Source organism: Salvelinus alpinus, chromosome 6 (genome assembly GCF_045679555.1).
Source record: "Salvelinus alpinus chromosome 6, SLU_Salpinus.1, whole genome shotgun sequence".
NCBI classification, from domain to species: domain Eukaryota; kingdom Metazoa; phylum Chordata; class Actinopteri; order Salmoniformes; family Salmonidae; genus Salvelinus; species Salvelinus alpinus.
The window spans coordinates 62,971,877-62,997,556 of NC_092091.1; the positions used below are offsets into that span (position 1 = coordinate 62,971,877).

Here is a 25,680-nt window from a genome sequence, read left to right on the forward strand (position 1 = left end):
TTTCCTTTTATAACACTTTTAATGACATCACAAAATATAAACCAATATGACATTAATTTTCTATAGCTCACCACTGACCATTCCCCACGTTCTCTGTCAGGAATATTTTTTCAGTATTCGCTTTAGAATGTGTTTTGGTTGTTGTTTTGTGTCTCACTGGCTGTTTCTGGCTGTGATTAACAGAGTTGTTCCCCAGTCCAGAGTTGACGGCTCCGCCCCATCCACTGACCTCCACTAAGTCATCTCTGGTCCTGGCCTGATCAGTGATGTTATCCCCTGGGCCATTGGCTGCACCGGTATGCGTCTGGGAATCCAAGATGGCCGCCCAGTCTCTTCTGTTAGCCTCCAGCCATCCACCTGCAGGAAGAGTTTAGAAAATAGACTTTACAAACAAATGGATACAAATATATATTTTTTGGTCAATTACCTGGTCATACATTATAATGTGTTTTTGTATGTAAACATAATTATATGTATTTCTCCCTTACCTTGCTCCCCCATCTTTCTTCTACTCAGCACATTCTGATTGGTCAATGAGGGATTGCTGAGTACTATGCAAACATGTAAGTTGATTTGATTACTTGACACTCTTTAATGGTTTGATAATTCAAAGGCATGGTCCCACACTTAAGACAAAATGAATCAAGACCTGAGCCCATATCCACAAAGAGTCTCAGAATAGAAGTGCTGATCAAGGATCAGGTCCTCACCTCAGGGAGACTGTATGTGGTCCTGTGCTGCTCAGCTGGTTCCTCTGTGGGTTCAGGAGAAGTCTTAAACTGGTTGTCCTCCATTACCATGTTCCCCTCAGGGTTCCCCCGACTCTCCTCACACCCCTCTTCCTTCACGAGCAGCACCACCTCCTATTCTTGAAGAGACAGGTGATACAGATTACACAGACATACACACGCACACACAGATAATACAAACACTTTAAACATGGAGTATTTACCCATCCCCACTATGTCAACCTGGTCTCAGAGAAAAACTTATATTTTACTCACATCCGTGCCACTCCATTTAGTTTAATATGTTACTTTACGTTAGGATTCATTACATTGGCCTAACAATCTAATAGCAGTCATACAATATAATACGTATTGTAGGACATATAGTATCTTACATCTTGATCGCACCAGCTTGCTTTGACACGTTTAGTATGCTATATTATGTTTGACTGTTTCAGTATGATATATTACGTTTGACTGCTTTAGAATGATATGCTACTTTTAGAGAGACAGTAAACCTAGGCTAGAACAGGACAGTTTAATATTTACCTTACTGAGGTGATGTAGATGGAATAAAGTCATTGTAATATTTTCTACTGTATTCTTGTTAACACACTGTTCTTTCTAAACAATTCTGCTCACAGCTTTAAAGATACTGATCATGAATAGGAGATTTGATGTGTAATGTAATAAGCAGCACCGTATTTTAAAGGACAGCGTGCATACCTTTTTCATTTAACCAAACCCTTTGAGCTAGGACCACAACCAATAAGATTTTTATCTTCAGTGTAAATGGAAGTGGGGTGTCTTGATTTAAATGATAGAGGTATCTAGTGGCCAAAAGGCCATATTAGCAGGTGCAGCGCTATTGAGGGCTTCCACCATTTTAATGTAGTTAACTTGTTGGGACTTCCAACTTCATTAGCTGATACTTCCTGGTAACCCTGTTAGAGTCATGTCCAACCGGGTCATCGGGAGTGATCAGCCAATCATGAATAAGAAAATGTACTACTTCAAAATGGAGATTGGGTGGCAGGTAACTTAGTGGTTAGAGTGTTGGGCCAGTAACCGAAAGGTTGCTAGGTCGAATCCCCGAGCTGACAAGGTAAAACTCTGTAATTTTGCCCCTGAACAAGGCAGTTAACCCACCGTTCCTAGGCCGTCATTGTAAATAAGAATTTGTTCTTAACTGACTTTCCTAGTTAAATAAAGGTTAAATTAAATTAAATTAAAAAATTGCCTCAATGGCACCGCCCATGCTATCACTGAAGCTATAATGGCACAGATACAAAGATGAGTCCTCTATCTCTATGATTTGTCTAGTTCCCACTGACTTAGAACACAAATGTGGAAGAATGGGAAGGTGCCAGGCTCAAACCTACATCTTCTGAATATATACCTAGTAATGGTGTTAAAGAGTACAAATCAACTACTGAGTGTGAGATCCTGTCTCCTGTTACAACAAGTCACCAATGAGGGTGTGACATGGAGTTTGGAAGTGAGCCAGACCAGGATGAAGTACCTGCGTTGACAGGTGTGGTAGAGACTTCCAACGTTTGCCCTGAGAGGTGTATTCTGGCTTTTTGGCCAGCCTGTACATTGTTTCAAGCTGAGTAAAGGTCAAACTGGGAACTGTACATCTGTCAAAGTTTTGAGAAGTGGAATTGTTTAGCTTTTTTGTGCATCCTCCGTCCAGAGGCAGCGGGCAAACCGCGTCATGCGCTTCTGGGATTGACATGTGTAGTGCTTTGCTCTCCGAAGCAGGGTGCTACTCAAAGGAGTGATCAGTGGGGTAGCATTGAGTGTAGAGGTGGATCCAATGAAAAATAATATTCCTAGTGTTTGTGACGCCCACTGTTTGGTGAGACGTAGACCTTGTGGCAATGGCGAGACTGAGAATAGTCTGTCTTGTTGAGCTTTGACACAGAGTTTATACCTGATAAGGCCAGGTTAGGTTATATTTGATAAACTGTGTTCCAAACCCACTATGGTGCTTTATGTGCTAAGGATTCAGACATGTTGCAGCAGTGTGTAGAAAGGAGATCGCACAATGTGGGAAATGTACAGGAGGGCATAGTCAGAGGTAGTGTAAAGTTGGGATAAAGAAAGCAGTCTCCACTGTGGGGGCGCCCATGCAGCTGGGGATCCGAAGTGCCCTTTGAGAGAGGTTGAGATTGCCAGGAGTTCGAGTGGGGCAGAAAATGTCCTGTTCTGAGGCAGTGAAGAGAGTATTGGATAGCCCGAGGGTGATTGATTAGACTGGGAGCCCCCTTGTGAATAAGAGAGGGATCCAGAGAGGATGAGTTTTAGTAAGGTATGATTTCTTGTGTTTATTGCTATGCTTATTCATTGTACTGCACGGATGAAGCGTGAATCCCAGAAAATACATGTGGTAGTGGAAGTAGCAGAGACATTTTTGGGTGCAAGAGATCTACAGGGGGCTTTAAGAGAAGGGGTTCCATGCTCCCGGTCTGTTGGCCTGGAGTAGGATCTGGTATGGCTAAAGTAGTGGGATAGAGGTGGTGCGTTTTTGGGGTATAGTGGTGTATATGTGCAGGGTTATCAGGGACGGGTAACTCCAGTCCTTGGGGGCCGGAGTGGTGTCACTTTCCCCAATCCCAAGCAAACAGCTGATAAACTAATTGCATTCTAAACTTAAGGTAATAATTAGTTGACTATTGGAGTCATGTTTGTTAGCTGGGGCAAAAGTGTGACACCAATCAGGTCCCATCCCTGGATTAGATGGTGGTGAGATTAATTCCCCTTTTTGTGTGACAATGTGCAATTCACACTCCGACCTGTGAAAGGCAGTAATACTTGTATAGTCTGCCGGAAACTCACACAAAGAAGTACACTGAAGTCAACAAGAACAATTTTCACGATAGCGTTTTTATTGATGTTATTTAGACGTTTATAAACACACTGGAACTTAAAATATTACTAATTTAACTGCACAGCATCACATACTTACCACAAGTAGTGTTTAATTCGCGTTGGAGACAGGATTTGGTTTAGATGTTTTCTAGGTAACGCTAGCTGCTAACGTTAGCTAACAATGGCTAACTGTATGGTTTTTCACACTCAAATAGCCTCCATTATGGAGGTGCTAGCGAATGCAGCCGTGGCAGAGATCTGTAAACTCGTAGACGACGACTATGCAGTGTTTCGTTTGGAAATAACTCAAAGCCAGAAAGAAAACATGGCATTGCGGAGGAAACTACTGGAACTGAAGGTGGCACGGGAGCGCGCAGAGAGGACAGTGCGAGAGCGCGTTCTCGCCAGTCGTCCCAGTAGTGTCAAGATCCTCGACCGATACAGAGGAATGGCAAGAGGTACATTTTGCAGAAGACCGAGGCTGTGTGGCCTGTTGCCATTCATTCATATATATAGCTGGTCAGTTTTTGGATACTATGCAATAATTCCCATGATTATTTAGCTATCTTGCACAAAGACACTGTTATTCTAACCAGATTATTGATTTACTGCATTACCTATTATTTACTCAATTAAAACAAATGTGATTCATCGAACATAATACATCAATCAATAAATAGTATATCAATAAGTTACGAGAAGTGTTACCTTACATCCTTGCCCAAATGTAGACCGTGTCAATATTGTACAATATAGTGTTGAGCATTGACAGTAGCTAACTTAACCTCCTATTTTCCCCCAATCACACTCTCAGGTGAAGGACATCTCACTGGAGGCAACAGGAGCTTTGTGAAGCCAGCGGGACACAATACATGGAGAGATGGCCAACCAATCACTGTTGATGAGAGAAGTGGAACCTCAACCCATCATGTTATTGTGATGGAGGTTAGTGTAATAGTGTTGCATAAAAAATTACAGTTACTTTGTAAATCAAATGTGGCCTCTTTATTTCAGAAAGGCTCCCCTCAGCTATTCACTTTCTTACATGTGCATCCTCATTTATCTGCCATAGGGGAGCTTGTGAGACTTCCCTACGACATTGTTATCCAATTCAACTCATGTAGCAATAATAACCTCCTCTCTTGTGTCAGTCTGCAGATCCAGAGGCTGTAGGTCCTGGGGTCAAACAGGAGAGGTCTGGAGGAGAGGAAGACCCACGACACAGCAGAGACATCCAAACTGGAGCAGCGTCTGGAGCGCCCCCTGTAGCAACGGAGGACCCCGCCCCAGCACAGCCCAGGATCCGACACAGCATCACGGAGGTCAGTGGAACGCAGAACGCCGTCCTCAAGTCAGAGACCGACACAGAGACTTTAACTGTAACACACAGGTTCTTACACACAGGATCTGACCACAGATCAGACCCAGAGAGACTAAGGCCACTGGGCTGTCCTCCTGCTCCCGGCTCAGAATATTTACCGGTATTTCACCAGAGCCAGAGGATGGTTAATTCCCGTGGGGATGTTGATGGTGACGCATTAGACACTGGCAGTGATGATCCATCTTGTTCTTACACTACAGAGATGGATTCTGGCAAAATGCACTTGGGTTTAGAGACCCAGACTGATCTGTCTAGAGGGGACTGGAACCGGTACAGTAGTAGTGTATACTCTAAAGGGTGCCTAGATAAGAAAGGGGAGGTTATAGTGGTAGATGAGGTGAAAGTGGAGGGCGATGCTCCTCCCACATGGAATACAGATAGTCACCTAGGAGACGGACACTCACAGGGCAGAGATTTCTTAAATTACAGGGGTAGCTTAGAGACTAATCTAAATGTCGCCACCCAATCCTCTTTAGATGCGTTCAGGGGTCGTGACCCAGTGTTCACTTCGATGGCACCTTCCGATTCACACGGCCAGATCCTTTTCGATCAGGTATTGAACTCAAACGACAGGGCTAGAGCCCAGGCTCAGGGAGAAGGAGCCACATCAGGCAATAGTAAGGAGAAACGATTCCTCTGCATGTTCTGTAACAAAGGCTTCAGCTGCCCCCAGAAGGTGGAGAGGCACCAGAGGGTCCACACAGGGGAGAAACCCTTCAGCTGTACCCAGTGTGAGAAGAGGTTCTCCCGCCAGGACAACCTAAAGATGCACCAGAGGGTCCACACTGGGGAGAAACCCTTCAGCTGTACCCAGTGTCACATGCGCTTCGCCCTGGCTGGCAACCTGAAGATGCACCTGAAGGTCCACACGGGAGAACGGCCGTTCGCCTGTACGCACTGCGGGAAGAGGTTCTCAGAGAGGAGATACCTCAGGATACACCAGCAGAAAAACCATGCCACTCTATGATATAGAAAGTAACCATTCCATTCCATAGATTCTGACGTTTAGATCAAACCCTGCATTAAAGACAAAGATTAATCTATTGCCAGCAGAAAAGATCCACTGATTACTTTTGACTTACCATAGCTGACTCTTATTTACCCACAAAATAATTTATGTCCAACATGATGGGTTTAGCAACAATTAAGTTATTCAGTAACTACAGTATAGGACTCAAACGATGTGGGGATAGGTAAACTCTCCATGTTGATAGTGTGTTTATTACCTGTGTGTGCATCTATGTCTGTGTAATCTGTATCACCTCTCTCTTCCAAGAGGAGGGTCCAGAGCAATGATTCATATATTACACTAGATGACTGATAAGGGGCGCTGTTTTGAAACCGCGCCTTCATTCAAGTCTAAGAAGCAATTGTTTTTGCGTCTTTTACTTACAGTTTCTTACACCAGCTTCAAACAACTGAAAATACAATAAGTTTGGTTTTGGAAAATATATTTCACAGCGGTTTAGATGGTAGAATGATTCTCTACGCTATACTTACTTGTTTTATCAAAAACTGAAATGAGGTGAACTATTAGACATTTAAAAACCACGAAATGGCAGAGCGATTTCTGCAAAGTGCAGCTTTAAATACATGTAATTTTGTCCATGAAACATTTCATTGAAATACTGTAGAATTCCATTAATTCCTATGGAGAACTGCTCCTTCTGGGGAGTGCCAATATGGCCGACTGGTGGCTTTGAAGCCTCTCACTGGCCAATAGGTCGTTATCAATAAAATATCCCAATAAGATGCAGGGTGTTCGATTTGCCTGCTGAGGGGCAAGGAGACCCCAGCTCCTCTAAAGCCATTGACAACTGCGTGCCGTTTAAGGGATTGTTAAATAAAGGTTAACTATTTGGATGTAATATCATCACCTCTTGAAGAGCATTGTCAGAACTACAAACGTCCATGCAAAAGAATTGCGCACATTTAGCTATATCATCAGAGTTATACAGCAAGTAACTGCATGCTTTTAATGATCAGAAAACATCAATTGTTCATGTAATTTCAGATATGTGAGGGTAGCCCACGATATCTCTCAATAGCGGCCACTTTTAATTGGATAATTGAGTGATATAAAAGTGAATTATATCTGACAAGTATGAGTGGTTTAGGTTCATTTCCCATTGTTTGTGGGCTCTGCCTGCCAAGCAGCAGAAGGGCACATTTACCGATGTAATTTTAGCTGATAATGTTTATTTGCAAGTTACCGGTAGACACTTTGTACAGTTGGCTAAACATAGTGGTAAGTTGACCTAATGTACATTTTTCTCCAACCAACATAGGCCTACCTAGCTAAGTTAGCTAACATTATCCCCTTTTCAACATTGTTTTTCAGAGTGTGTAATCACGATTGCTGCTGACAGACATGATAGGCTGCATTGATTGATGGACCACGTCAAATTGGCTAGCTAGCTAATAACAGATCACGTCAATATGGCTGGTTAACAAGCTAACTTTTAGGGGATAAACTAGATGGCTAAATCCAAATATTGTTTAATTTGCATGCCATCTATAGTGATGATGACAGTAGTCCGACTGACAACTTTTTCAAGACGAGGACTTGCCGATGTCAAGCCTAATCTCCTGATACAGCAAGCTACATTACGCATGTTTGCTTAGCTAGCTAGCTACATGCCAAATGGATAGGCTACCATCGCTTATCTGAAAATACAGTGCCTTCAGGAAGTATTCATACTAGAGGTCGACCGACTATGATTTTTCAACGCCGATACCGATACCGATTATTGGAGGACCAAAAAAAGCCGATACCGATTAAATCGGCCGATTTAAAAAAATATATATATATATATATTTTATTTGTAATAATGACAATTACAACAATACTGAATGAACACTTTTACTTTAACTTAATATAATACATCAATCAAATCAATTTAGCCTCAAATAGATAATGAAACATGTTCAATTTGGTTTAAATTCTCCAACAAAGTGTTGGAGAAGAAAGTAAAAGAAAGTAAAAGTGCAATATGTGCCATGTAAAAAAGCTAACGTTTAAGTTCCTTGCTCAGAACATATGAAAGCTGGTGGTTCCTTTTAACATGAGTCTTCAATATTCCCAGGTAAGAAGTTTTAGGTTGTAGTTATTATAGGAGTTATAGGACTATTTCTCTCTATACCATTTGTATTTCATATACCTTTGACTATTGGTTGTTCTTATAGGCACTTTAGTCTTGCCAGTGTAACAGTATAGCTTCCGTCCCTCTCCTCGCCCCTACCTGGGCTCGAACCAGGAACGCATCGAAAACAGCCACCCTCGAAGCATCGTTATCCATTGCTCCACAAATGTCGCGGCCCTTGCAGAGCAAGGGGAACAACTACTTCAAGGTCTCAGAGCGAGTGCCGTCACCGTTTGAAACGCTATTAGCGCGCACCCCACTAACTAGCTAGCCATTTCACATCGGTTACACCAGCCTAATCTCGGGAGTTGATAGGCTTGAAGTCATAAACAGCTCAATGCTTGAAGCACAACGAAGAGCTGCTGGCAAACGCACGAAAGTGCTGTTTGAATGAATGTTTACGAGCCTGCTGCTGCCTACCACCGCTCAGTCAGACATAAAATCATAGACTTAATTGTAACATAACAGACAGAAATACGAGCCTTAGGTCATTAATATGGTAAAATCCGTAAACTATAATTTTGAAAACAAAACGTTTATTCTTTCAGTGAAATACGGAACCGTTCCTTATTTTATCTAACGGGTGGCATCCATAAGTCTAAATATTCCTGTTGCATTGCACAACCTTCAATGTTATTCATAATTACGTAAAATTCTGGAAAATTAGTTCGCAACGAGCCAGGCGGCCCAAACTGTTGCATATACCCCGACTCTGCGTGCAATGAACGCAAGAGAAGTGACACAATTTCCCTAGTTTAATATTGCCTGCTAACATGAATTTCTTTTAACTAAATATGCAGGTTTAAAAATATATACTTCTGTGTATTGATTTTAATAAGAAAGGCATTGATGTTTATGGTTAGGTACATTCGTGCAACGATTATGCTTTTTTCGCAAATGCGCTTTTGTTAAATCATCCCCCGTTTGGCGAAGTTGGCTGTCTTTGTTAGGAAGAAAGTCTTCACAGTTCGCAACGAGCCAGGCGGCCCAAACTGCTGCATATACCCTGACTCTGTTGTACAGAACGCCCAGAGAAGTGACACATTTTCCCTAGTTAAAAGAAATTCATGTTTGCAGGCAATATTAACTAAATATGCAGGTTTAAAAAATATATACTTGTGTATTGATTTTAAGACAGGCATTGATGTTTATGGTTAGGTATACATTGGTGCAACGACAGTGCTTTTTTCCCCGAATGCGCTTGTTAAATCACCCGTTTGGCAATGATTCAATGATAAATGATTCAATGATAAATTAACAGGCACCGCATCGATTATATGCAACGCAGGACAAGCTAGATAAACTAGTAATATCATCAACCATGTGTAGTTAACTAGTGATTATGTTAAGGTTGATTGTTTTTTATAAGATACGTTTAATGCTAGCTAGCACCTTACCTTGGTTCCTTGCTGCACTCGCATAACAGGTAGTCAGCCTGCCACGCAGTCTCCTCGTGGAGCGCAATGTAATCGGCCATGATCGGTGTCTAAAAATGGCGATTACCGATTGTTATGAAAACTTGAAATTGGCCCTAATTAAATCGGCCATTCCGATTAATCGGTCGACCTCTAATCCATACCTCTTGACTTATTCCACATTTTGTTGTGTTCCAACCTGATTTCAAAAGGTATTATACCATAATGATGAAGTGAAAACATGTTTTTAGAAATGTTTACAAATGTATTGAAAATGAAATACAGAAATACCAGATTTACATAAGTATTCAAACCCCTGAGTCAATACATGTTAGAATCATCTTTGGCAGCGGTACGTATCTAAGAGCTTTGCACACATGGATTGTACAATATTTGCACATTATTCTTAAAATTCTTCAAGCTCTGTCAAGTTGATTATTGATCATTGCTAGACAGCCATTTTCAGGTCTTGCCAAAGATTTTCAAGTCAATTTAAGTCACAACTGTAACTAGGCCACTCAGGAACATTCAATGTCATCTTGGTAAGCAACTCCAGTGTAGATTTGGCCTTGGGTTTTAGGTTATTGTCCTGCAGAAAGGTGAATTTGTTTCCCAGTGTCTGTTGGAAAGCAGACTGAACCTGGTTTTCCTCTAGGACTTTGCCTGTGCTTAGCTCAATTCCATTTCTTTTTATCCTAAAAACTCCCTAGTCCTTGCCAATGACAAGCATACCCATAACATGATACAGCCATCACCATGCTTGAAAATATGATGAGTGGTACTCAGTGATGTGTTGTGTTAGTTTGCCCCAGGACATATTCAGGACATAAAGTTAATTTCTTGCCACATTTTTTGCAGTTTTACTTTAGTACCTTAATGCAAACAGGATGCATGTTTTGGAATATTTTATTCTGTACAGGCTTCCTGCTTTTCACTCTGTCATTTAGGTTAGTATTGTGGAGTAACCACAATGTTGTTGATCCATCCTCAGTCCTCTATCACAGCCATTAAACTCTAACTGTTTTAAAGTCACCATTAGCTTCATGGTGAAATCACTGAGTGGTTTCCTTCCTCTCCGGCAACTGAGTTAGGAAGGATGCCTGTATTTTGTAGTGACTGGGTGTATTGATATACCATCCAAAGTGTAATTAATAACTTGACCATGCACAAAGGGATATTCAATGTCTGATTTCTTTATTTTCCCCCCCATCTAAAAATAGGTGTCTTTCTTTGCGAAGTATTGGAAAACCTCCCTGGTCTTTGTGGTTAAATGTGTGTTTGAAATGCACTGCTCAACTGAGGGTCCTTACAGATAATTGTATGTCTGGGGTACAGAGATGAGGTAGTCATTCAAAAACCATGCTAAACACTTATTGCACACATATTGACATAGGGGTTGACTTAAGACATTTCAACTTTTCATTTTTAATGAATTTGCTAAAATGTCTAAAAACAATTACATTTTGACATTATGGGGTAGTGTGTGTAGGCCAGTGACACAAAATCCCAATTTAATATATTTTAAATGCAGCCGGTAACACAACAAAATGTTGAAAAAGTCAAGGATCTTGCTTACCCAGAAAGACTCACAGCTGTAATCACTGCCAAAGGTGATTCAAACATGTATTGACTCAGGGATGTGAATGCTTACATAAATTAGTTATTTCTGTATTTCATTTTAAATAAATGTGCAAACCTTTCTAAAAACATGTTTTCACTTTGTCATTAAGGTGTGTTGATGGGTGAGAAATGTATTTAATCAAGTTGGAATTCAGGCTGTAACACAACAATGTGGAACACATCATTGGTCCAGAGGTGCTACTGGTGAATGAGGACGGGTGTGAGGAGGGTTTGGGGAACCCTGAGGGGACCATGGTCATGGAGGCCAAACAGGCTACACCTCCTCCTGAACCCACAGAGGAACCAGCTGAGCAGCACAGGACCACACAGTCTCCCTGAGGTGAGCCCAATGTGTACTGTCTGAATGGTATTAGGTCAGGGCCCGTATTTACAAAGTGTCTGAGAATAGGAGTGCTGATCTAGGATCAGTTTTCCTTTTAGATCATAATGAATACGATTATTTGGAAAGATCTTATTCTTTGTGGATACGGGCCCAGGTCTTGATTCATTTTGTCTTAAGTGTGGGACCATGCCTTTGGACTATCAAACCATTAAAGGGATAGTTGGGGATTTGGGAAAAAAATGTTAGCTACTTCCCCAGAGTCAGAACTCGTGGATACCATTTTTACATCCGAGTCCAGTATGCAGGAAGTTAGAGGTAATTTCGGGAGCCAGTGCTAACTAGCTTAGCGCAAGGACTGGAAGTCTTTGTGTACAGCTAGCGTGCTGTGTTTTCTCCCACCCGTCCAACCTGAAGAGGCACGAGAGTCCACACAAGGGAGAAATCCTACATCTGCCCCCAGTTTGAGAAGAGGTTCTCCCACCAGCACCAGCTGAAGAGGCACCTGAAGATCCACATGGAAGAGAGGTCATTTGCCTGTACGCACTGTGGGAAGAGATTCTCAGAGAGGAGCTACCTCAGGATACACCAGCAGAAAATGCACACTGCCCATGTATAGAGTATCGTGACATGTACTGTAGTCTTAGTTAGTTAGTAGTTAATTCTGTTGGTTTTGGATGTAGTAGGGAACTGGATGAGGTTAACTGAGGAGGGAATGAGTATGATGAGGCAGAGTAGCTGATATGGTGATGGTTGGTGTGATTGTGTCTGTAAAAATACTTCATTGATGAAGAGTGACAACTATGTCCCTTTAGGTTGATGCTGGTGTTTTATAGTGAGATAAGGATAATGCCTTAATTCATCTTTACTTGACAGGAATTAGTAAAGATGTGTGTAATGTTGAACCTTTTCCAAAGTACTCAAATTCATTTTATCAAAGAGAGGGTTCCAGATTTACATTAATGGTCAAGTGATTCCATAGTGTGTAATATTATTCTACTTGTCATATGTATCCTTTTGTCCAATAAAAGTACTGTACTAAAAGTTGTGTGAGTATGACAATTTTGTTGAAATTAAATGTCAAAAATCAACTCTGTGCAGACTGACTTGGTTATTTTTGTATCATTGCAGGGAATGTATTTTACCAAGGTTCAATCAGTAAAGCTGGTCTGAATGCTCGTTTAACTTCATCCAGTAAGCATAACATAATTCACATCGTTTCTTATTCTACGGGCATTGTGGGAATGAATACAAACATATCACTATCAGTATAAAGTCTTCTTTCGTCTCTTTCCTGTTAGCCATGTGCAGAATGTCATTCACCTATTTACCTTATGGCCTATAAGCCCAGCACAATAATGCACATTGCTCACGCTTGCTGTTAAACCCATGGGTTCACGCTTGTAATTATCACATGTCTCTCTCTGGCATAAATCTTGGGATGTATTTATGTGAATTTACCCATGTTCTTTCACTTGCTGTTTTCAGAAACTGTTTTCGGCAACTCATTCACATTGTCTCGGTTCAGATACATTGACATGCCTTTGCCTATCGTAATTGTGCACGTTACCTTCTCTTGCAGCCTGCGCTTCGGAGGAAACTTTTGCCGGGGGATTTAGACTATCTCTAATTCAATTAGCCTACCTTCTCTCATTTCACTATCCACGCAGTACTGTAGAATCATGATCGCCTAGTTGATAACTTTAGGCTATTCAAACAAGTGAACATTTTCCCAAATCAGAGGAAAAGGGGAAGCGAGAGGGTTTACTCCGCTCAAAATCTATCCATGTTCAGCAGATCATTAATTATTAAGCAAGTGAGGAGTTTCTGAATATGGGTCAATGGGTGTCGAATTTAGTCAAGATAAAAAAACATGTTTATTTTGATACATGAGGCTTATTTGATCTAATAGAAGTTTCGTAATGCTGAGGTTGTTAAGAGTGTACTATGTGATGCACATAACATCCCGGCAACTTTAAGAAAAAACACTTTATATCGGAGTTGTCCCTGTTGATATTCGATAATGTTTATTCATTAGGCTAGTATAGCGTCTCACTCTCCATTCAATACAGGCGGTTGACGTCAACACCCTCATTGAATATTTAAAAATAGATTTCAAATAATCCAACATTTCCACCAATCCAAAGAGGAATAGGCGGGAGCTTGACAGCCCGCTGTTTTGGTCTGTGGTGATTATTTTACACTGGCCCAAGTTGAACCGGGCAATGGCGCATTAGGTCATCGGACGAAAGTGAAGGGAGTACCACCTTTCTCAAATTAACAGTTATCTTCACTGCTCAGTCAAGTCAACAAGGCAACATGGTGCATGTCCAGAAACATATCTCTTTTACATCAAATAAATGCTAGAATTTTCAAGCTAGTTTTCATTGTGAAGGCAAATAAAGCGTTTATCAAAATAAATACGTTTTCCCTTTGCATGGGAAACACAGAATCCTACTAATTACTATGTGTGCTTATGTAACCGATGTGAAATGGCTAGCTAGATCCGGGTCACGGCACCAATGTAACAGTTTAACTTTACGTCCGTCCCCTCGCCCCGGGCGCGAACCAGGGACCCTCTGCACATATCAACAACAGTCACCCACGAAGCATCGTTACCCATCGCTCCACAAAAGCCGCGGCTCTTGCAGAGCAAGGGGAACCACTACTTCAAGGTTTCAGAGCAAGTGAGGTCACCGACTGAAAGGCTGCTAGCACGCACCACCGCTACCTAGCTAGCCATTTCACATCGGTTACATTTAATTACCTCACTTTTGTTTTAAGCCAACTTTCTTCTTCGGACAGAGCTGGGCACCTGACTCACGCCTTGGAGACAGCCCGGTTCCAAATCAAATGCAAAACACTTTAAACCGGTGCAAAACACGCCTAAATCCCTCATTCTTATGACAGACAGACATATATCCATTATCTCTGCCAAAATTGATGTACAGACCCGACCTCCGGACCTTCACTTGTCCGCAGTAGGCATATATTCTATTACTGTAGCTTACTATAAGCTATACTGTAGCTTCTCCCAGCTCCTGCCAAGCGCGGAGCCTATGGCTGGCTACTCGCACAGCCGACGTCTCTCACCTAAGTAGGGGAGAGCGAGGTAAGTTGTCACACGGTTAAATTGTCAAACTGTTCATATCTCCAACACTAGAGGCGCCATCTCAAAAATCAAATAGCTACTTCGTGTGACTACATGTTCTATTGTCAACTTCCTGTTCACATGTGGTCAAGGTCACTAATGTGAGGTGAGCACAAGTTTCTTATTTTTCAAAAGTAAAAATTGTCACTTTACATTTTATGCAATAAAACTTTGTTAGGTATGAATGTAGAAAATTATAATTTTGCACTGAGTAGAGGAGACAATACCGTTTATTTTTATACTTTAGCTGCAGTCCTATGTTGAGCTAACCTTGGGATTTAGGCCACATTAGCACACGTCAGTTTGGGGCAAGTTGTCTCAATGACCTTGGGGCAAGTCTACACGTGACAGCTTGCCCCAGTATACATAGAACATGCTCAGAAAACTTTGTGATATTGTGTAATCAGCTCTGATAATAGTATTAAATGTTACTGTAAATGGATTATTATATATACATATAGTTTAGAGCAGCATAGTCCCTGGACTATACAAGACAGGTTCTGGTATGTGTGTGTGTGTGTGTGTGTGTGTACTAACACATGACATGACTACTGTGAGACAGTATATCCACACACACACACACCAACTGCTTCATACAGTGCCATTCATTTAGTGTGGTGTTATGAATTGCATTGTGGATAGTAGACAGCGAGGTGGGCGTAATAAGCCTGTAATGAATATGTTATTGCAATGAGGAAATGTGTTTTTGAAGGAAAGAAGAAAGAAAGGAAGGAAGGAAAGAAAGAGGGGAAGGGAAGAAAGATGGTTAGAAATGATAAAAGAAAGACAGAGAATGGCAGCACACCACCTGCCATGAAGTTAAAGGCAGTGAGGCACGTGACCTTGCAGAACAAATCAATCAGGATTACAGCGAAGGATTTTGACATAAATTACCGTACTCTGACTCGGTATTGTCAAAAGGTTACCAGAGAAGAAGTTGAAAGTCAGAGCCATTCCAACAACAGAGGTTGGCTATATAAAGCCACAGCAGGTTTTTCACCTGATTTGGAGATGCAGCTTGTTCAGTGTATTACTAGGTCAACTGACATTTATTTTGGTCTCTCGCCAAGTGAGGTCAGAAGACTTGCCTACCAGTTTGCTGTGGCACACCAGCTGAAGTTCGCGCCAATGTGGGCAGAAAAAGAAAAGGCCAGCTCGGAGTGGTTTACAGGCTTCTTAAAGTGCCACCCAACGCTGTTGTTGAGAAAGCCAGAGGCAACTAGCCTTGCCAGGCCAAGTAGCTTCAACAGAGAAAATGTTAATGCTTTCTTCGACAATGTAGCAGAAGTGCTTCAGAGATATCAATTTGGACCAGGAGACGTGGAATGTTGATGAAGCGGGGGTGACCACTGTACATAAACCTTACAGAGTGGTGGACAGACGTGGATTCAAACAAGTAGGGTCACTGACCTCCGCTGAAAAGGGAACCCTTGTCACACTGGCCTGTGCAGTCTCAGCCACAGGGAATAGTATACCTCCATATTTTCGATTCCCCCTCGTCAACTTCTGCAATAATTTCCTGATCAACAGGCCACCTGGCAGCAAAGGAGGAGCAAATCCCTCCGGGTGAATGAAAGATGTGCACTTTGTTGACTTCCTGAAACATTTGGTCGAGCATACGAAGTGCTCAAAGGAGAAGCCCTGTTTACTCCTTTTGGACAAAACCACGAGTCTCATATGTCCATTGATGGACTCAATTATGTCAAAGAAAATGGCATGATTATGCTGTCATTCCCACCCCATTGCTCTCATCAGCTTTAACCCTTAGACAGGTCTGTCTACGGGCCGCTAAAGAGGCACATCAACACCGTGTGTGTTGCCTGTATGAGGAACAATCCCGGGAAAACAATGTCAATTTATGACATTCCTGGGATTGTGTCAATCATCTATCCTCTGGCTGCAACCCCCTTGAACATTCAGGCTGGCTTTAGGATGGCTGGGCTACAACCTTACAACAGGCATGTATTTCTGGAAACCGAGTTTGCGCCATCCTACGTTACAGATCGCCCCATTCAGAACCCAACCCTACCAGGCCCCAGCACCAACCCTGCCCTGCCAGGCCCCAGCAACATTCCAGCTCTGCCAGGCCCCAGCACCATTCCAGCCCTGCCTAGCACGAGCTCAGACACAGACCTGCACAGTTCTTAAGCTAGCACCAGCTCACCCTTGCCCAGCAATCCCATTGCTGACAGCAGACTACCAACTCCAGAGGACATCCGGCCATAACCAAAAGCTGGCCCCGAAAACCAGCTTGCAATGAAAGAAAATGGCGCAATCTAGCAAAAGGCTGTTTCCGAGGAAAATGGAAGCAAGGGGGAGAGTCAAAATCTGGATCTGCAAAGAACAAGAAGGCAGCTAAAAATCGTAGAAGAGTCATCATCAGATGAAGAGGAGTGCTTCTGCCTCTTCTGTGTGGAGCCATTTTCAAACAGCCTACCAAAGGAGACTTGTGTGAAGTGTGTGAGATGCAACAAATGGGCCCATGATGCTTGCACCTCAGGCCAGGCAATTTATGTGTGCCAGAACTGTGACGCTGAAGATGAGTCTGATTAGTCAGATACGGATGTATGTCGTATAGACTGTTACAAAACTGTGCATTAGTGTGTTTAAACACCACGTCTGTTCTGTTAAGACTTTAAACATTTAAGCAAGTTATCTGCAGCATTCCATTCCGATTCCAACAATTACAGTGGATCTATGTGCATGCCAGAGAACGTTCGAGTTCAAAGTAAAGTGGTCGTGACACTTAATTCATGTGTGCTCTGCCAGCATTATTGTTTTGATTTTAAGACATGATTTGCCAGACTCTCTAGGCATGATTGTTTTTATTTTGATATTCACAATTAATTAGTAGTGTTCTTATTTGTTGATAATCCAATGTGACAACTTACCCGACGTAGTGTGACAATTTACCCGCTGATGGGGCAAATTGTCACAAGTGCACACTCTCTATTTAATGGTCTACAACTCCGTACTGAAATGAGATATGAAGATGTAATGAATACAACATGTGCCCAAGACTTCCTTCTTTCATTTGGTATGACATTTATACCATTGTGATGTATTGTGCCCAGTAAATGTTGGACAGCGTGAAAAGTGTGACGACACACCTCGCTTTCCCCTATTTCTGTACTTTTGTTTCTGATCACTGCATGTCACTGTTGGCATCTTGATTCACTCAGTCCTGTTGTAGTGGTTAGATGTCATCCCACATTGATAGGCTATATATAATATCATTCACTTCAGCTATTAGACCTGGTTGGATTTATTGTAAATGCTCCTTTTATGCATAATCGCTCCTAGTCTTTGATCATGACTCTCAGTTCCATTACATTACACAAAAGTAATTGAATGGTGTCTTCTGTTTTTGTACCAGATTACAAGATACTACATATGGCGACAAGGATAAAAGCGGAAGAAGTTAGGTAAGCAGTTGAACCAAGTTATTTTTTTGTTATTTTTTTAAAAGTTTGACTAAATATAAACGCAACAAGTTCAAAGATTTTATTTTACAGTTCATATAAGGAAATCAGACAATTGAAATAAATGAATTATGTCCAAATCTATGGATTTCACATGAATAGGCAGGGGTGCAGCCATGGAGAGCCAGGCTCAGCCAATCAAAAGGAGTTTTTCCCACAAAATGCTTATTACAGACAGAAATACTGCTCAGCCAAAAAAGGCAACTTCACGTTAATTTACACTAAAGTCATTCAATCCATTGAGCATTGACTTTTCCAAATCTGGATTATTTATTTACAAGTCGGGGAGAAAAGTGAACATGCAATTTATGAACAAGTTACTATGGGTGACATCAGATTTACTTGAGATTGAGTGCTTTCCAGACTCTGGCTTCAGCTCACAGTCTTTATTAAATCGCTGCATGAGGTCTGTCTGCTCTCCAATAGTCCTGCTGACTTTCTGTGCAATGTCAAACTGGACATGGGCCCCTTGAAGTTGGATGAGGTCTTTTGTGAGGCACACATGGCGTCCGCAGTACTTACATGAAATACTTTGGTATTGCTCTGTGCCGAATACCTTCTAGACATATACCAATTATTTCCAAAGGATCTGTAAGTATCTGTGACTTTGTACCAGAAGTAGTTGTAACTGAACTTAAAGCTGCAATGTGTAACTTTTTGGGGCGACTGGACCAAATTCACATATAAATGTGAGTTATAGAGTTTTCATTAACATTGAATGATAGAACAGATCTACCGCTTCTTAGACTATGTGCACTATTTATAAGCTTCCCTATTTATACCAGCTTCAAACAGATACAATATATTTTAGGTTGGGGAAAATATATTTCAGAGGTTAAGATGGTACAATGATTCTCTAGACAAAGACTGCCATTTTCACCAGAGTAGCTATTTCCCGAGTAAGGGCAAGTAATGTTACTAACCACTGTCTGGGAAAGACATTCCAGTGGGCGAGTTTGTTTTGCATGACCCCGGTGCTCCGAGTGGGTGGGGTTTGCTCATGTTTGATCATTCCATTGGTCCTCCTAAGAAATGCTCTCCGCTGACCCAGGGCACAGGGCCATGCAAAGAGAACTCAACAAGTATTTTCGTAGAAAACATGTTGCCACCACGTGTTAATGGTCAAATTCTATTTACATGGCCCAGTGCCCCAGATGGGTGGAGTTTGCTTATTTTAGTCCATTCCATTGGTCCTTGTGAAAAAAAATCTCCACGAGCTCCACCACTAGGCAAAAGGGGGCATGAATTGTTGACATAATTGTAATCCAAACCCAACCTTAATTTACTCGTTGTGACGCACAGGTTCTAAACTCAGTTTTTGAAGGTTGCCTTTATGACCAAAATTATCCTATTTACACTTTGTACATTTTGACACTTGATGCCACATAGGCCGCTTTCAAAGGGATTAGTTGGTTTGTAGGAGCAGTTGTTCTTTAACTGTTTAATTAAATGGAAAATGTTAAAAATGTGGATGAAAGTACTGTATATTCAAGTATCCGTAATATGGGTAGATTTTTTGGGCACTTTTTCAGCACTTTTCCACTAACATTTTAAAGATTACATATACAGTACCTTGCATAAGTATTCAGACCCCTTGGATTTCTTCAAATTTTGTGTTAAAGTAAAAATAAAAATGTATTCAGACCCCTTGGATTTCTTCACATTTTGTTACAAAGTAAAAAAAAAAAAAAATAAGATTAATACTGTCACGTTCCTGACCTGTTGTCTGTTATTTTTGTATGTGTTTAGTTGGTCAGGGCGTGAGTTGGGGTGGGCATTCTATGTTTTGTGTTTCTATGTTTAGGGTTTGTAATTAGCCTTATATGGTTCTCAATCAGAGACAGGTGTTTGACGTTTCCTCTGATTGGGAACCATATAAAGGTAGGGTGTTCACACTGTTTGTTTGTGGGTGGTTGTCTTCCGTGTCTGTATGTATGTGCGTACCACACGGGACTGTAGCGTTTTTGTTTGTAGTCTATACCTGTTCGTGCGTTCTTCGTGTTATTTGTAAGTTCTCTAGTTCAGGTCTGTCTTCGTTCGTTTTGTTATTTTGTATTATTCCATGTGTTGTTTCGTGTTCGTAAATAATAAAATAAATTCATGATGTTTTCTAAACCCGCTGCATGTTGGTCTGATCCCTACTCCTCCTCTTCGGACGAAGAGGAGGAGAACAAGCGTTACAAATACAAATTATATAACTCAAATATAATCATTGCATAAGTATTTAGCTCTCTGAGTCAATACGTTAGAAAACACCTTTGGCATCTACAGTTGAGAGACTTCTTGGGTAAGTCTCTAAGAGCTTTGCACACCTGGATTGTGCAATATTTGCCCATTATTATTTTCAAAATTCTTCAAGCGCTGTCAATATTTGCAATATATTTTCAAGCAGATTTAAGTCAAAATTGTAACTTGGCCACTCAAGAACATTCACCGTCTTCTTGGTAAGTTTAAGTTACTCCAGTGTAGATTTAGCCAACACAAAGATGTGGCTTTGTGTTGGCATGCTGAAAGGTGAATTCCTCTCCCAGACTCTGGTTTTCCTCTAGGATTTTGCCTGTGCTTAGCTCCATCCAGTTTTTATCCTGGAAAACTGCCCAGTATTTGCCAAAGTCAAGCATACCCATACCATGATGCAGCCACCACCATGCTTGAAAATAAGGAGGCAGTTAATCAGTGTTGTGTTGGATTTGCCCTGAACATAAGGCTTTTTTAGGGGATTTTTTAAAATTCCTTTGCAGCGTTTTTTTTTGCAGTATTACTTTAGTGCCTTATTGCATACAAGATGCATGTTTTGGAATATTTTTACTCTGTATATTTGTATTCTTCTTTTCACGCTGTCATTTAGGTCCTTATTGTGGAGTCACTACAATGTTATTGAGTTTCTGGCTTGGAATTCATGGTTGGATGGGGACACTGTCTTCCACTTGAAGCCAAAACGATTTTACCCAGTCGGATCAATTTTTTCCCCAGAGATCCCAGTTGTAGGAGGGATTCCGAGTTCCTAGTTGTTTTGAACAAGGCATTAGTCTCCGCGGAGGGACGGAGAGCGCAGCAGAGGGTCCGCCTCTCGCAATCCCAGCTCTCTCCTTCTGTCCCTCTGGTGAGACTGACCAGAGAGAGGGGACACTGTCTTCCACTTGATGCCGAAACTTGATTCGCACCGCATCTACCTCGTGCCGAAATTTATACTGTTCCTATGACCAATTAAAGTGAAATATTCCTTGATATTAAAATAAACACGACGAGCTGCTAATAATAATAATAAAAACACAGGGCTATCGATACACTTCGCTACTCATTCATTACAGCTGCAGCGTGAGTGGAAGTAGGGAGAAGCGTGTTTTATGTTTTGCAACAGTGTTAACAGTGCTGAATAAAATCTTAGACATGAACTCACTCATAAAAACAGCAGCTCTTTGCTGTATTCTTTGAAAGTCTCTCTCTGGTAATGGTTTTAAAAGTTATGAATTCTCTTGAATCAAACTTTGCTGTGGCCGGGGTCGTTGTTTGAGCAACTCAGGCATCTTTCTAGAGCTCTGACTTTTAGACCTGAAGATCACTGACGTCATGATTTGATCTCTAGTTTCCAGTTGTCTTGAAAGCACTATGACCATCAGATGCCGGTACCATCAGTCCAGTAAAATAATAAAGCAAAATATTTGCAAATGGTATCCATGATGAACAGTTTAATTGGGTAGGGTTCAACTTTAGACCTACCCTGTCTCTAGTACACACTCCAGTCCAGTTGGTGGCGGTAATGCATCACTAAAACTCGTTGCCAAACCATTGAAAAAGTGTAAACGGAAGTGGACTGTGCCAAGACAAATGTCCATGTTAGCGTTTATATTGTTATTTAGACATGTATTAACACCCTGGAACTCAGAATATGACTCATCTAGCTGCACAGCATCATATACTTACCCCTGGTAGTCTTTAATTCGCGGTGTAGACGGGACTTGGTTGATAGATCTGTTGTCTAGGTAACGCTAACTATTTAGCTGCTAATGCTAGCTAACTGTATGATTTTTCATACTCAGATAGCCTCCATCATGGAGGTGCTAGCGAATGCAGCCGTGGCGGAGGCCTGTAAACTGGTAGACGACGACTATGCAGTGTTTCGTTTGGAAATAACTCAGAGCCAGAAAGAAAACAGTGCATTGCGGAGGAAACTACAGCTACTGGAACTGAAGATGGCACGAGAGCGCATCCTCGCCAGTCGTTCCAGTAGTGTCAAAATCCTTGACCGATACAGAGGAATGGCAAAAGGTACATTTTGCCGAGGTTGAGGGGCCTGTCGCCCCGTTCAAATCTGCACATGTTTGACTATAGATGTGTTAATCATTGTTGTGAGACCTGATGTTGAATTTCATGACATTGGAGTCCACGTCAAATGAGCGTCTGGATCAGGAAAGTTTTCTTTCAGGACCTCTACAAGCCAGAATGCTGAATAAAATAATTGTACTTACTTTGCCGGTTGTCCGTGCAGTTGGTCCTTTTGCAGGTAGGAGTGTTAGACAATATATAGGATATTATGATTACGTCAACGTTAAAAAAATATGAATGCACTACCAGCGCTTTTATCACCCAAAGCGGTAAAGTAACTTAAAATATAACTGTATTCAACATACTGTCTGTCGTGTAAAGGTTGTGAGAATAAACTTTCCTGATCCAAAAGATAATTTATGTCTGAAGTAGAATTTAATGAGATTCAAAATCGAGTTTCCAGGCTAGGTTAACTGGAATTGGGTCTTGGTCAGTTTTTAGTTAGTATGCAATAATTATCCTTTAGTTAACTTGCAAAAATACACACATCATATTCTAATCAGATAAAACATTAGATGCTTAAATAAAACTGATTCATGGAACATAATACATTTATCTATAAATGGTATAGTTATCAAGTTATGTGTTACCTTAAATTCTTGCCAATTCTACACAGTGTCAAAACTGTCAATAGTGTACAGTATAAGCATTAAGCATTGATAGTAGCTAACCTAACCACCTCTTTAGTCCCAATCACTCTCTCAGGTGAAGGACGTCTCGCTGGATGCCACAGGAGCTTTGTGAAGCCAACGGGACACAATACATGCAGAGATGACCAACCAATCACTGTTGATGAGGGGAGTGAAACCTCAACCCAGCACGTTATTGTGATAGAGGTTAGTGTAATAATATTACATCAAAATTACAGTACATCAAATGTGGCCAGTTTATTTCAGAAAGTCTCCCCTCAGCTATTCACTTCCTTACATGTAACATCCTAATTTTTCTGCCATAGGGGGAGCTTGTGAGACTTCCCCACGACATTATTATCCAATTCTACTCATGTACTGGTAACAACCTACCCTCTTCTTGTGTCAGTCTGCAAATGCAGAAGCTGCAGGTCCTGGGGTCAAGCTGGAGAGGTCTGAAGGAGATGAGGACCCACGACACAGCAGAGACATCCAGACTGGAGCAGCGCATGGAGTGGCGCCACCTGTAGCCCCCGAGGACCTCACCACCACCGCCGCGTCCCAGGCCAGGACCCTATGCAGCGTCACGGAGGTCAGTGGAACGCCGAACGCCGTCCTCAAGACAGAGACGGAGACAGAGACTTTAACTGTAACACAAAGGCTCTTACATACAGCATCTAACCACCGATCAGACTCCGAGAGACTGGGCTGTGTTCCTGCTCCAGGCTCAGAGTACTTAATGGTATTTCACCAGAGCCAGGGGACAGTTAATTCCTGTGGAGATGGTGATGCGTTAGACACTGGCGTTGATGATCTGTCTTGTTCTTACGCTACAGAGGTGGACCCTGGCGACATGCCCTTGGGTTTAGAGACCCAGACTGATATGTCTAGAGGGGACTGGAACCGGTACAGTAGTAGTGTATACTCTGAAGGGTGCCAAGATAAGAAAGGGGAGGTTATAGTGGTAGATGAGGTTACTGTGAAAGTGGAGGGCGACGCTCCTCCCACATGGAATGCAGATGGTCACCTAGGAGACGGACACTCACAGGGCAGAGATTTCTTAAATTACAGGGGAAATCTAAATGTCGCCACCCACTCCCCTTTACACACGTTCAGGGATCGCGACCCAGTGTCCACATCAATGGCACCTTCCGATTCACACGGCCGCGTGATTTTCGATCAGGTATTACATTTAAACGACAGAGCTATAGCCCAGGCTTGTGGAGGGGGAGCAACAACGGTCGGGAAAGAGAAACTGGCTAACTGGAATGCAGACGAGACTCACTTAGGAGAAGGACACTCGCAGGGCAACACTAGTGACTTCTTAGATTACAGGGAAAGTTTAGAGACAAATCTAAGTGTTGCAACCCACTCCCCTTTACACCCAGTGTCCACGTCGATGGCACCTTCCGATTCACACGGCCAGGTTCTTTTCGATCAGGTATTGAACTCAAAAGACCAAAGAGCCAAGGTGCGGAGAGGGGAAGCAACACCGGGCGGTAAAGAGAAGCGGTTCCTCTGCATGTTCTGTAACAAAGGCTTCAGCTGCTCCCAGAAGGTGGAGATCCACCAGAGGGTCCACACAGGGGAGAAACCCTTCAGCTGTACCCAGTGTCACATGTGCTTCACCCATGCTGGCAACCTGAAGAGGCACCAGAGGGTCCACACAGGGGAGAAACCGTTCAGCTGTGCCCAGTGTCACATGCGCTTCGCCCAGACTGGTGACCTGAAAAGGCACCAGAGAGTACACACGGGAGAGAGGCCGTTCGCCTGTACGCACTGCGGGAAGAAGTTTTCAGAGAGGAGCTACCTCAGGATACACCAGCAGAAAAACCATTCTACTCTATAACATAGAAAGTAACCATTCCACTTGATAGCTTCTGATGTTTAGATCAAACCCTGCATTAAAGGAAAAGTTGAATTTTCATTGTTGTCAGCAGAAAAGATCCACAGATGCATTTGGAAGAACGAGAGCAACAGATTTCAGTGTTAAATATTCCTGGGTAGAATATTGCATCCAGACATTGTGTGATATATAAGGCATATATACACCTAAAAAGTCTGTTATATCTTGTGTTTGTACTATGTAGGTTATATGTTGACATAACTATTTAATTACTTCCATTCAACTACAATTTTTTAAAATCCTAAGACACTTTTAATGAGAAGATTATTACATTTTATGCAGTTTATCAAGTTCATGATGATTTTTATTTGAGGCATGTGTATATGTGGTTTTCATATGGTGTATTTAAAACTTGTTCATCTTTAATAAACCCAAAATGGGACTTTTCAGTCTGACTTTTGAGACTCTCTTTAGTATACATCACATCTGATCTCACCCTATTATGCATACACCAGACAGCGCTTTATAACCAATATACACTTACTAAATATACTTGCAGATACCCACACAATAACAAACACCTACTGTACACGTCAAAATAGTTTAATCGGGTTTGTCTAATGATGACTAAAAGCGACTTTTTTACCCACAACATAATTTTATGTCCACCATGATGGGTTTAACAACAGTGAGGTCATTATGTAACTACAGTGTAGGACTCAAACGGTGTGGGGATGGGTAAACA

General features: G+C 41.8%; 3 protein-coding genes and 1 long non-coding RNA gene across 4 annotated transcripts in view; 3 read left to right on the forward strand and 1 right to left on the reverse strand.

Annotated features, from left to right (window-relative positions):
• On the reverse strand, positions 1 to 3,788 carry LOC139577719 (uncharacterized). The gene is made up of 4 exons (XR_011675369.1): positions 3,700 to 3,788; positions 711 to 863; positions 489 to 551; positions 1 to 357 (listed from the first exon to the last, which is right to left on the reverse strand). It is a non-coding gene; the product is annotated as an uncharacterized lncRNA (long non-coding RNA).
• Positions 3,784 to 6,856, forward strand: LOC139577711 (uncharacterized). The gene is made up of 3 exons (XM_071404895.1): positions 3,784 to 4,060; positions 4,417 to 4,547; positions 4,754 to 6,856. Exons 1-3 carry the CDS (start codon positions 3,784 to 3,786, stop codon positions 5,948 to 5,950), a joined length of 1,605 nt encoding a protein of 534 aa, XP_071260996.1. The 3' UTR covers positions 5,951 to 6,856.
• On the forward strand, positions 4,798 to 25,390 carry LOC139577703 (uncharacterized). Its single transcript, XM_071404881.1, has 4 exons — positions 4,798 to 4,924; positions 18,029 to 22,403; positions 23,148 to 23,296; positions 23,499 to 25,390. Exons 2-4 carry the CDS (start codon positions 22,142 to 22,144, stop codon positions 24,936 to 24,938), a joined length of 1,851 nt encoding a protein of 616 aa, XP_071260982.1. The 5' UTR covers positions 4,798 to 4,924; positions 18,029 to 22,141; the 3' UTR covers positions 24,939 to 25,390.
• Positions 23,544 to 25,680, forward strand: part of LOC139577705 (uncharacterized) — a 25,676-nt gene continuing 23,539 nt past the window's right edge. The window contains exon 1 of the mRNA XM_071404883.1: positions 23,544 to 23,681. The gene's annotated coding sequence lies outside the window, so the exon portion shown is untranslated. The remainder of the gene's footprint in view (positions 23,682 to 25,680) is intronic.

Coding starts and splice junctions, on each gene's coding strand:
- LOC139577711 (XM_071404895.1), top strand. CDS start 3,784: ATGGCTAACTGTATGGTTTTTCACACTCAAATAGCCTCCATTATGGAG. Junction 4,061..4,416: donor ATACAGAGGAATGGCAAGAG/GTACATTTTGCA, acceptor TCACACTCTCAG/GTGAAGGACATCTCACTGGA. Junction 4,548..4,753: donor ATCATGTTATTGTGATGGAG/GTTAGTGTAATA, acceptor CTCTTGTGTCAG/TCTGCAGATCCAGAGGCTGT.
- LOC139577703 (XM_071404881.1), top strand. CDS start 22,142: ATGCTAGCTAACTGTATGATTTTTCATACTCAGATAGCCTCCATCATG. Junction 22,404..23,147: donor ATACAGAGGAATGGCAAAAG/GTACATTTTGCC, acceptor CCACCTCTTTAG/TCCCAATCACTCTCTCAGGT. Junction 23,297..23,498: donor AGCACGTTATTGTGATAGAG/GTTAGTGTAATA, acceptor TTCTTGTGTCAG/TCTGCAAATGCAGAAGCTGC.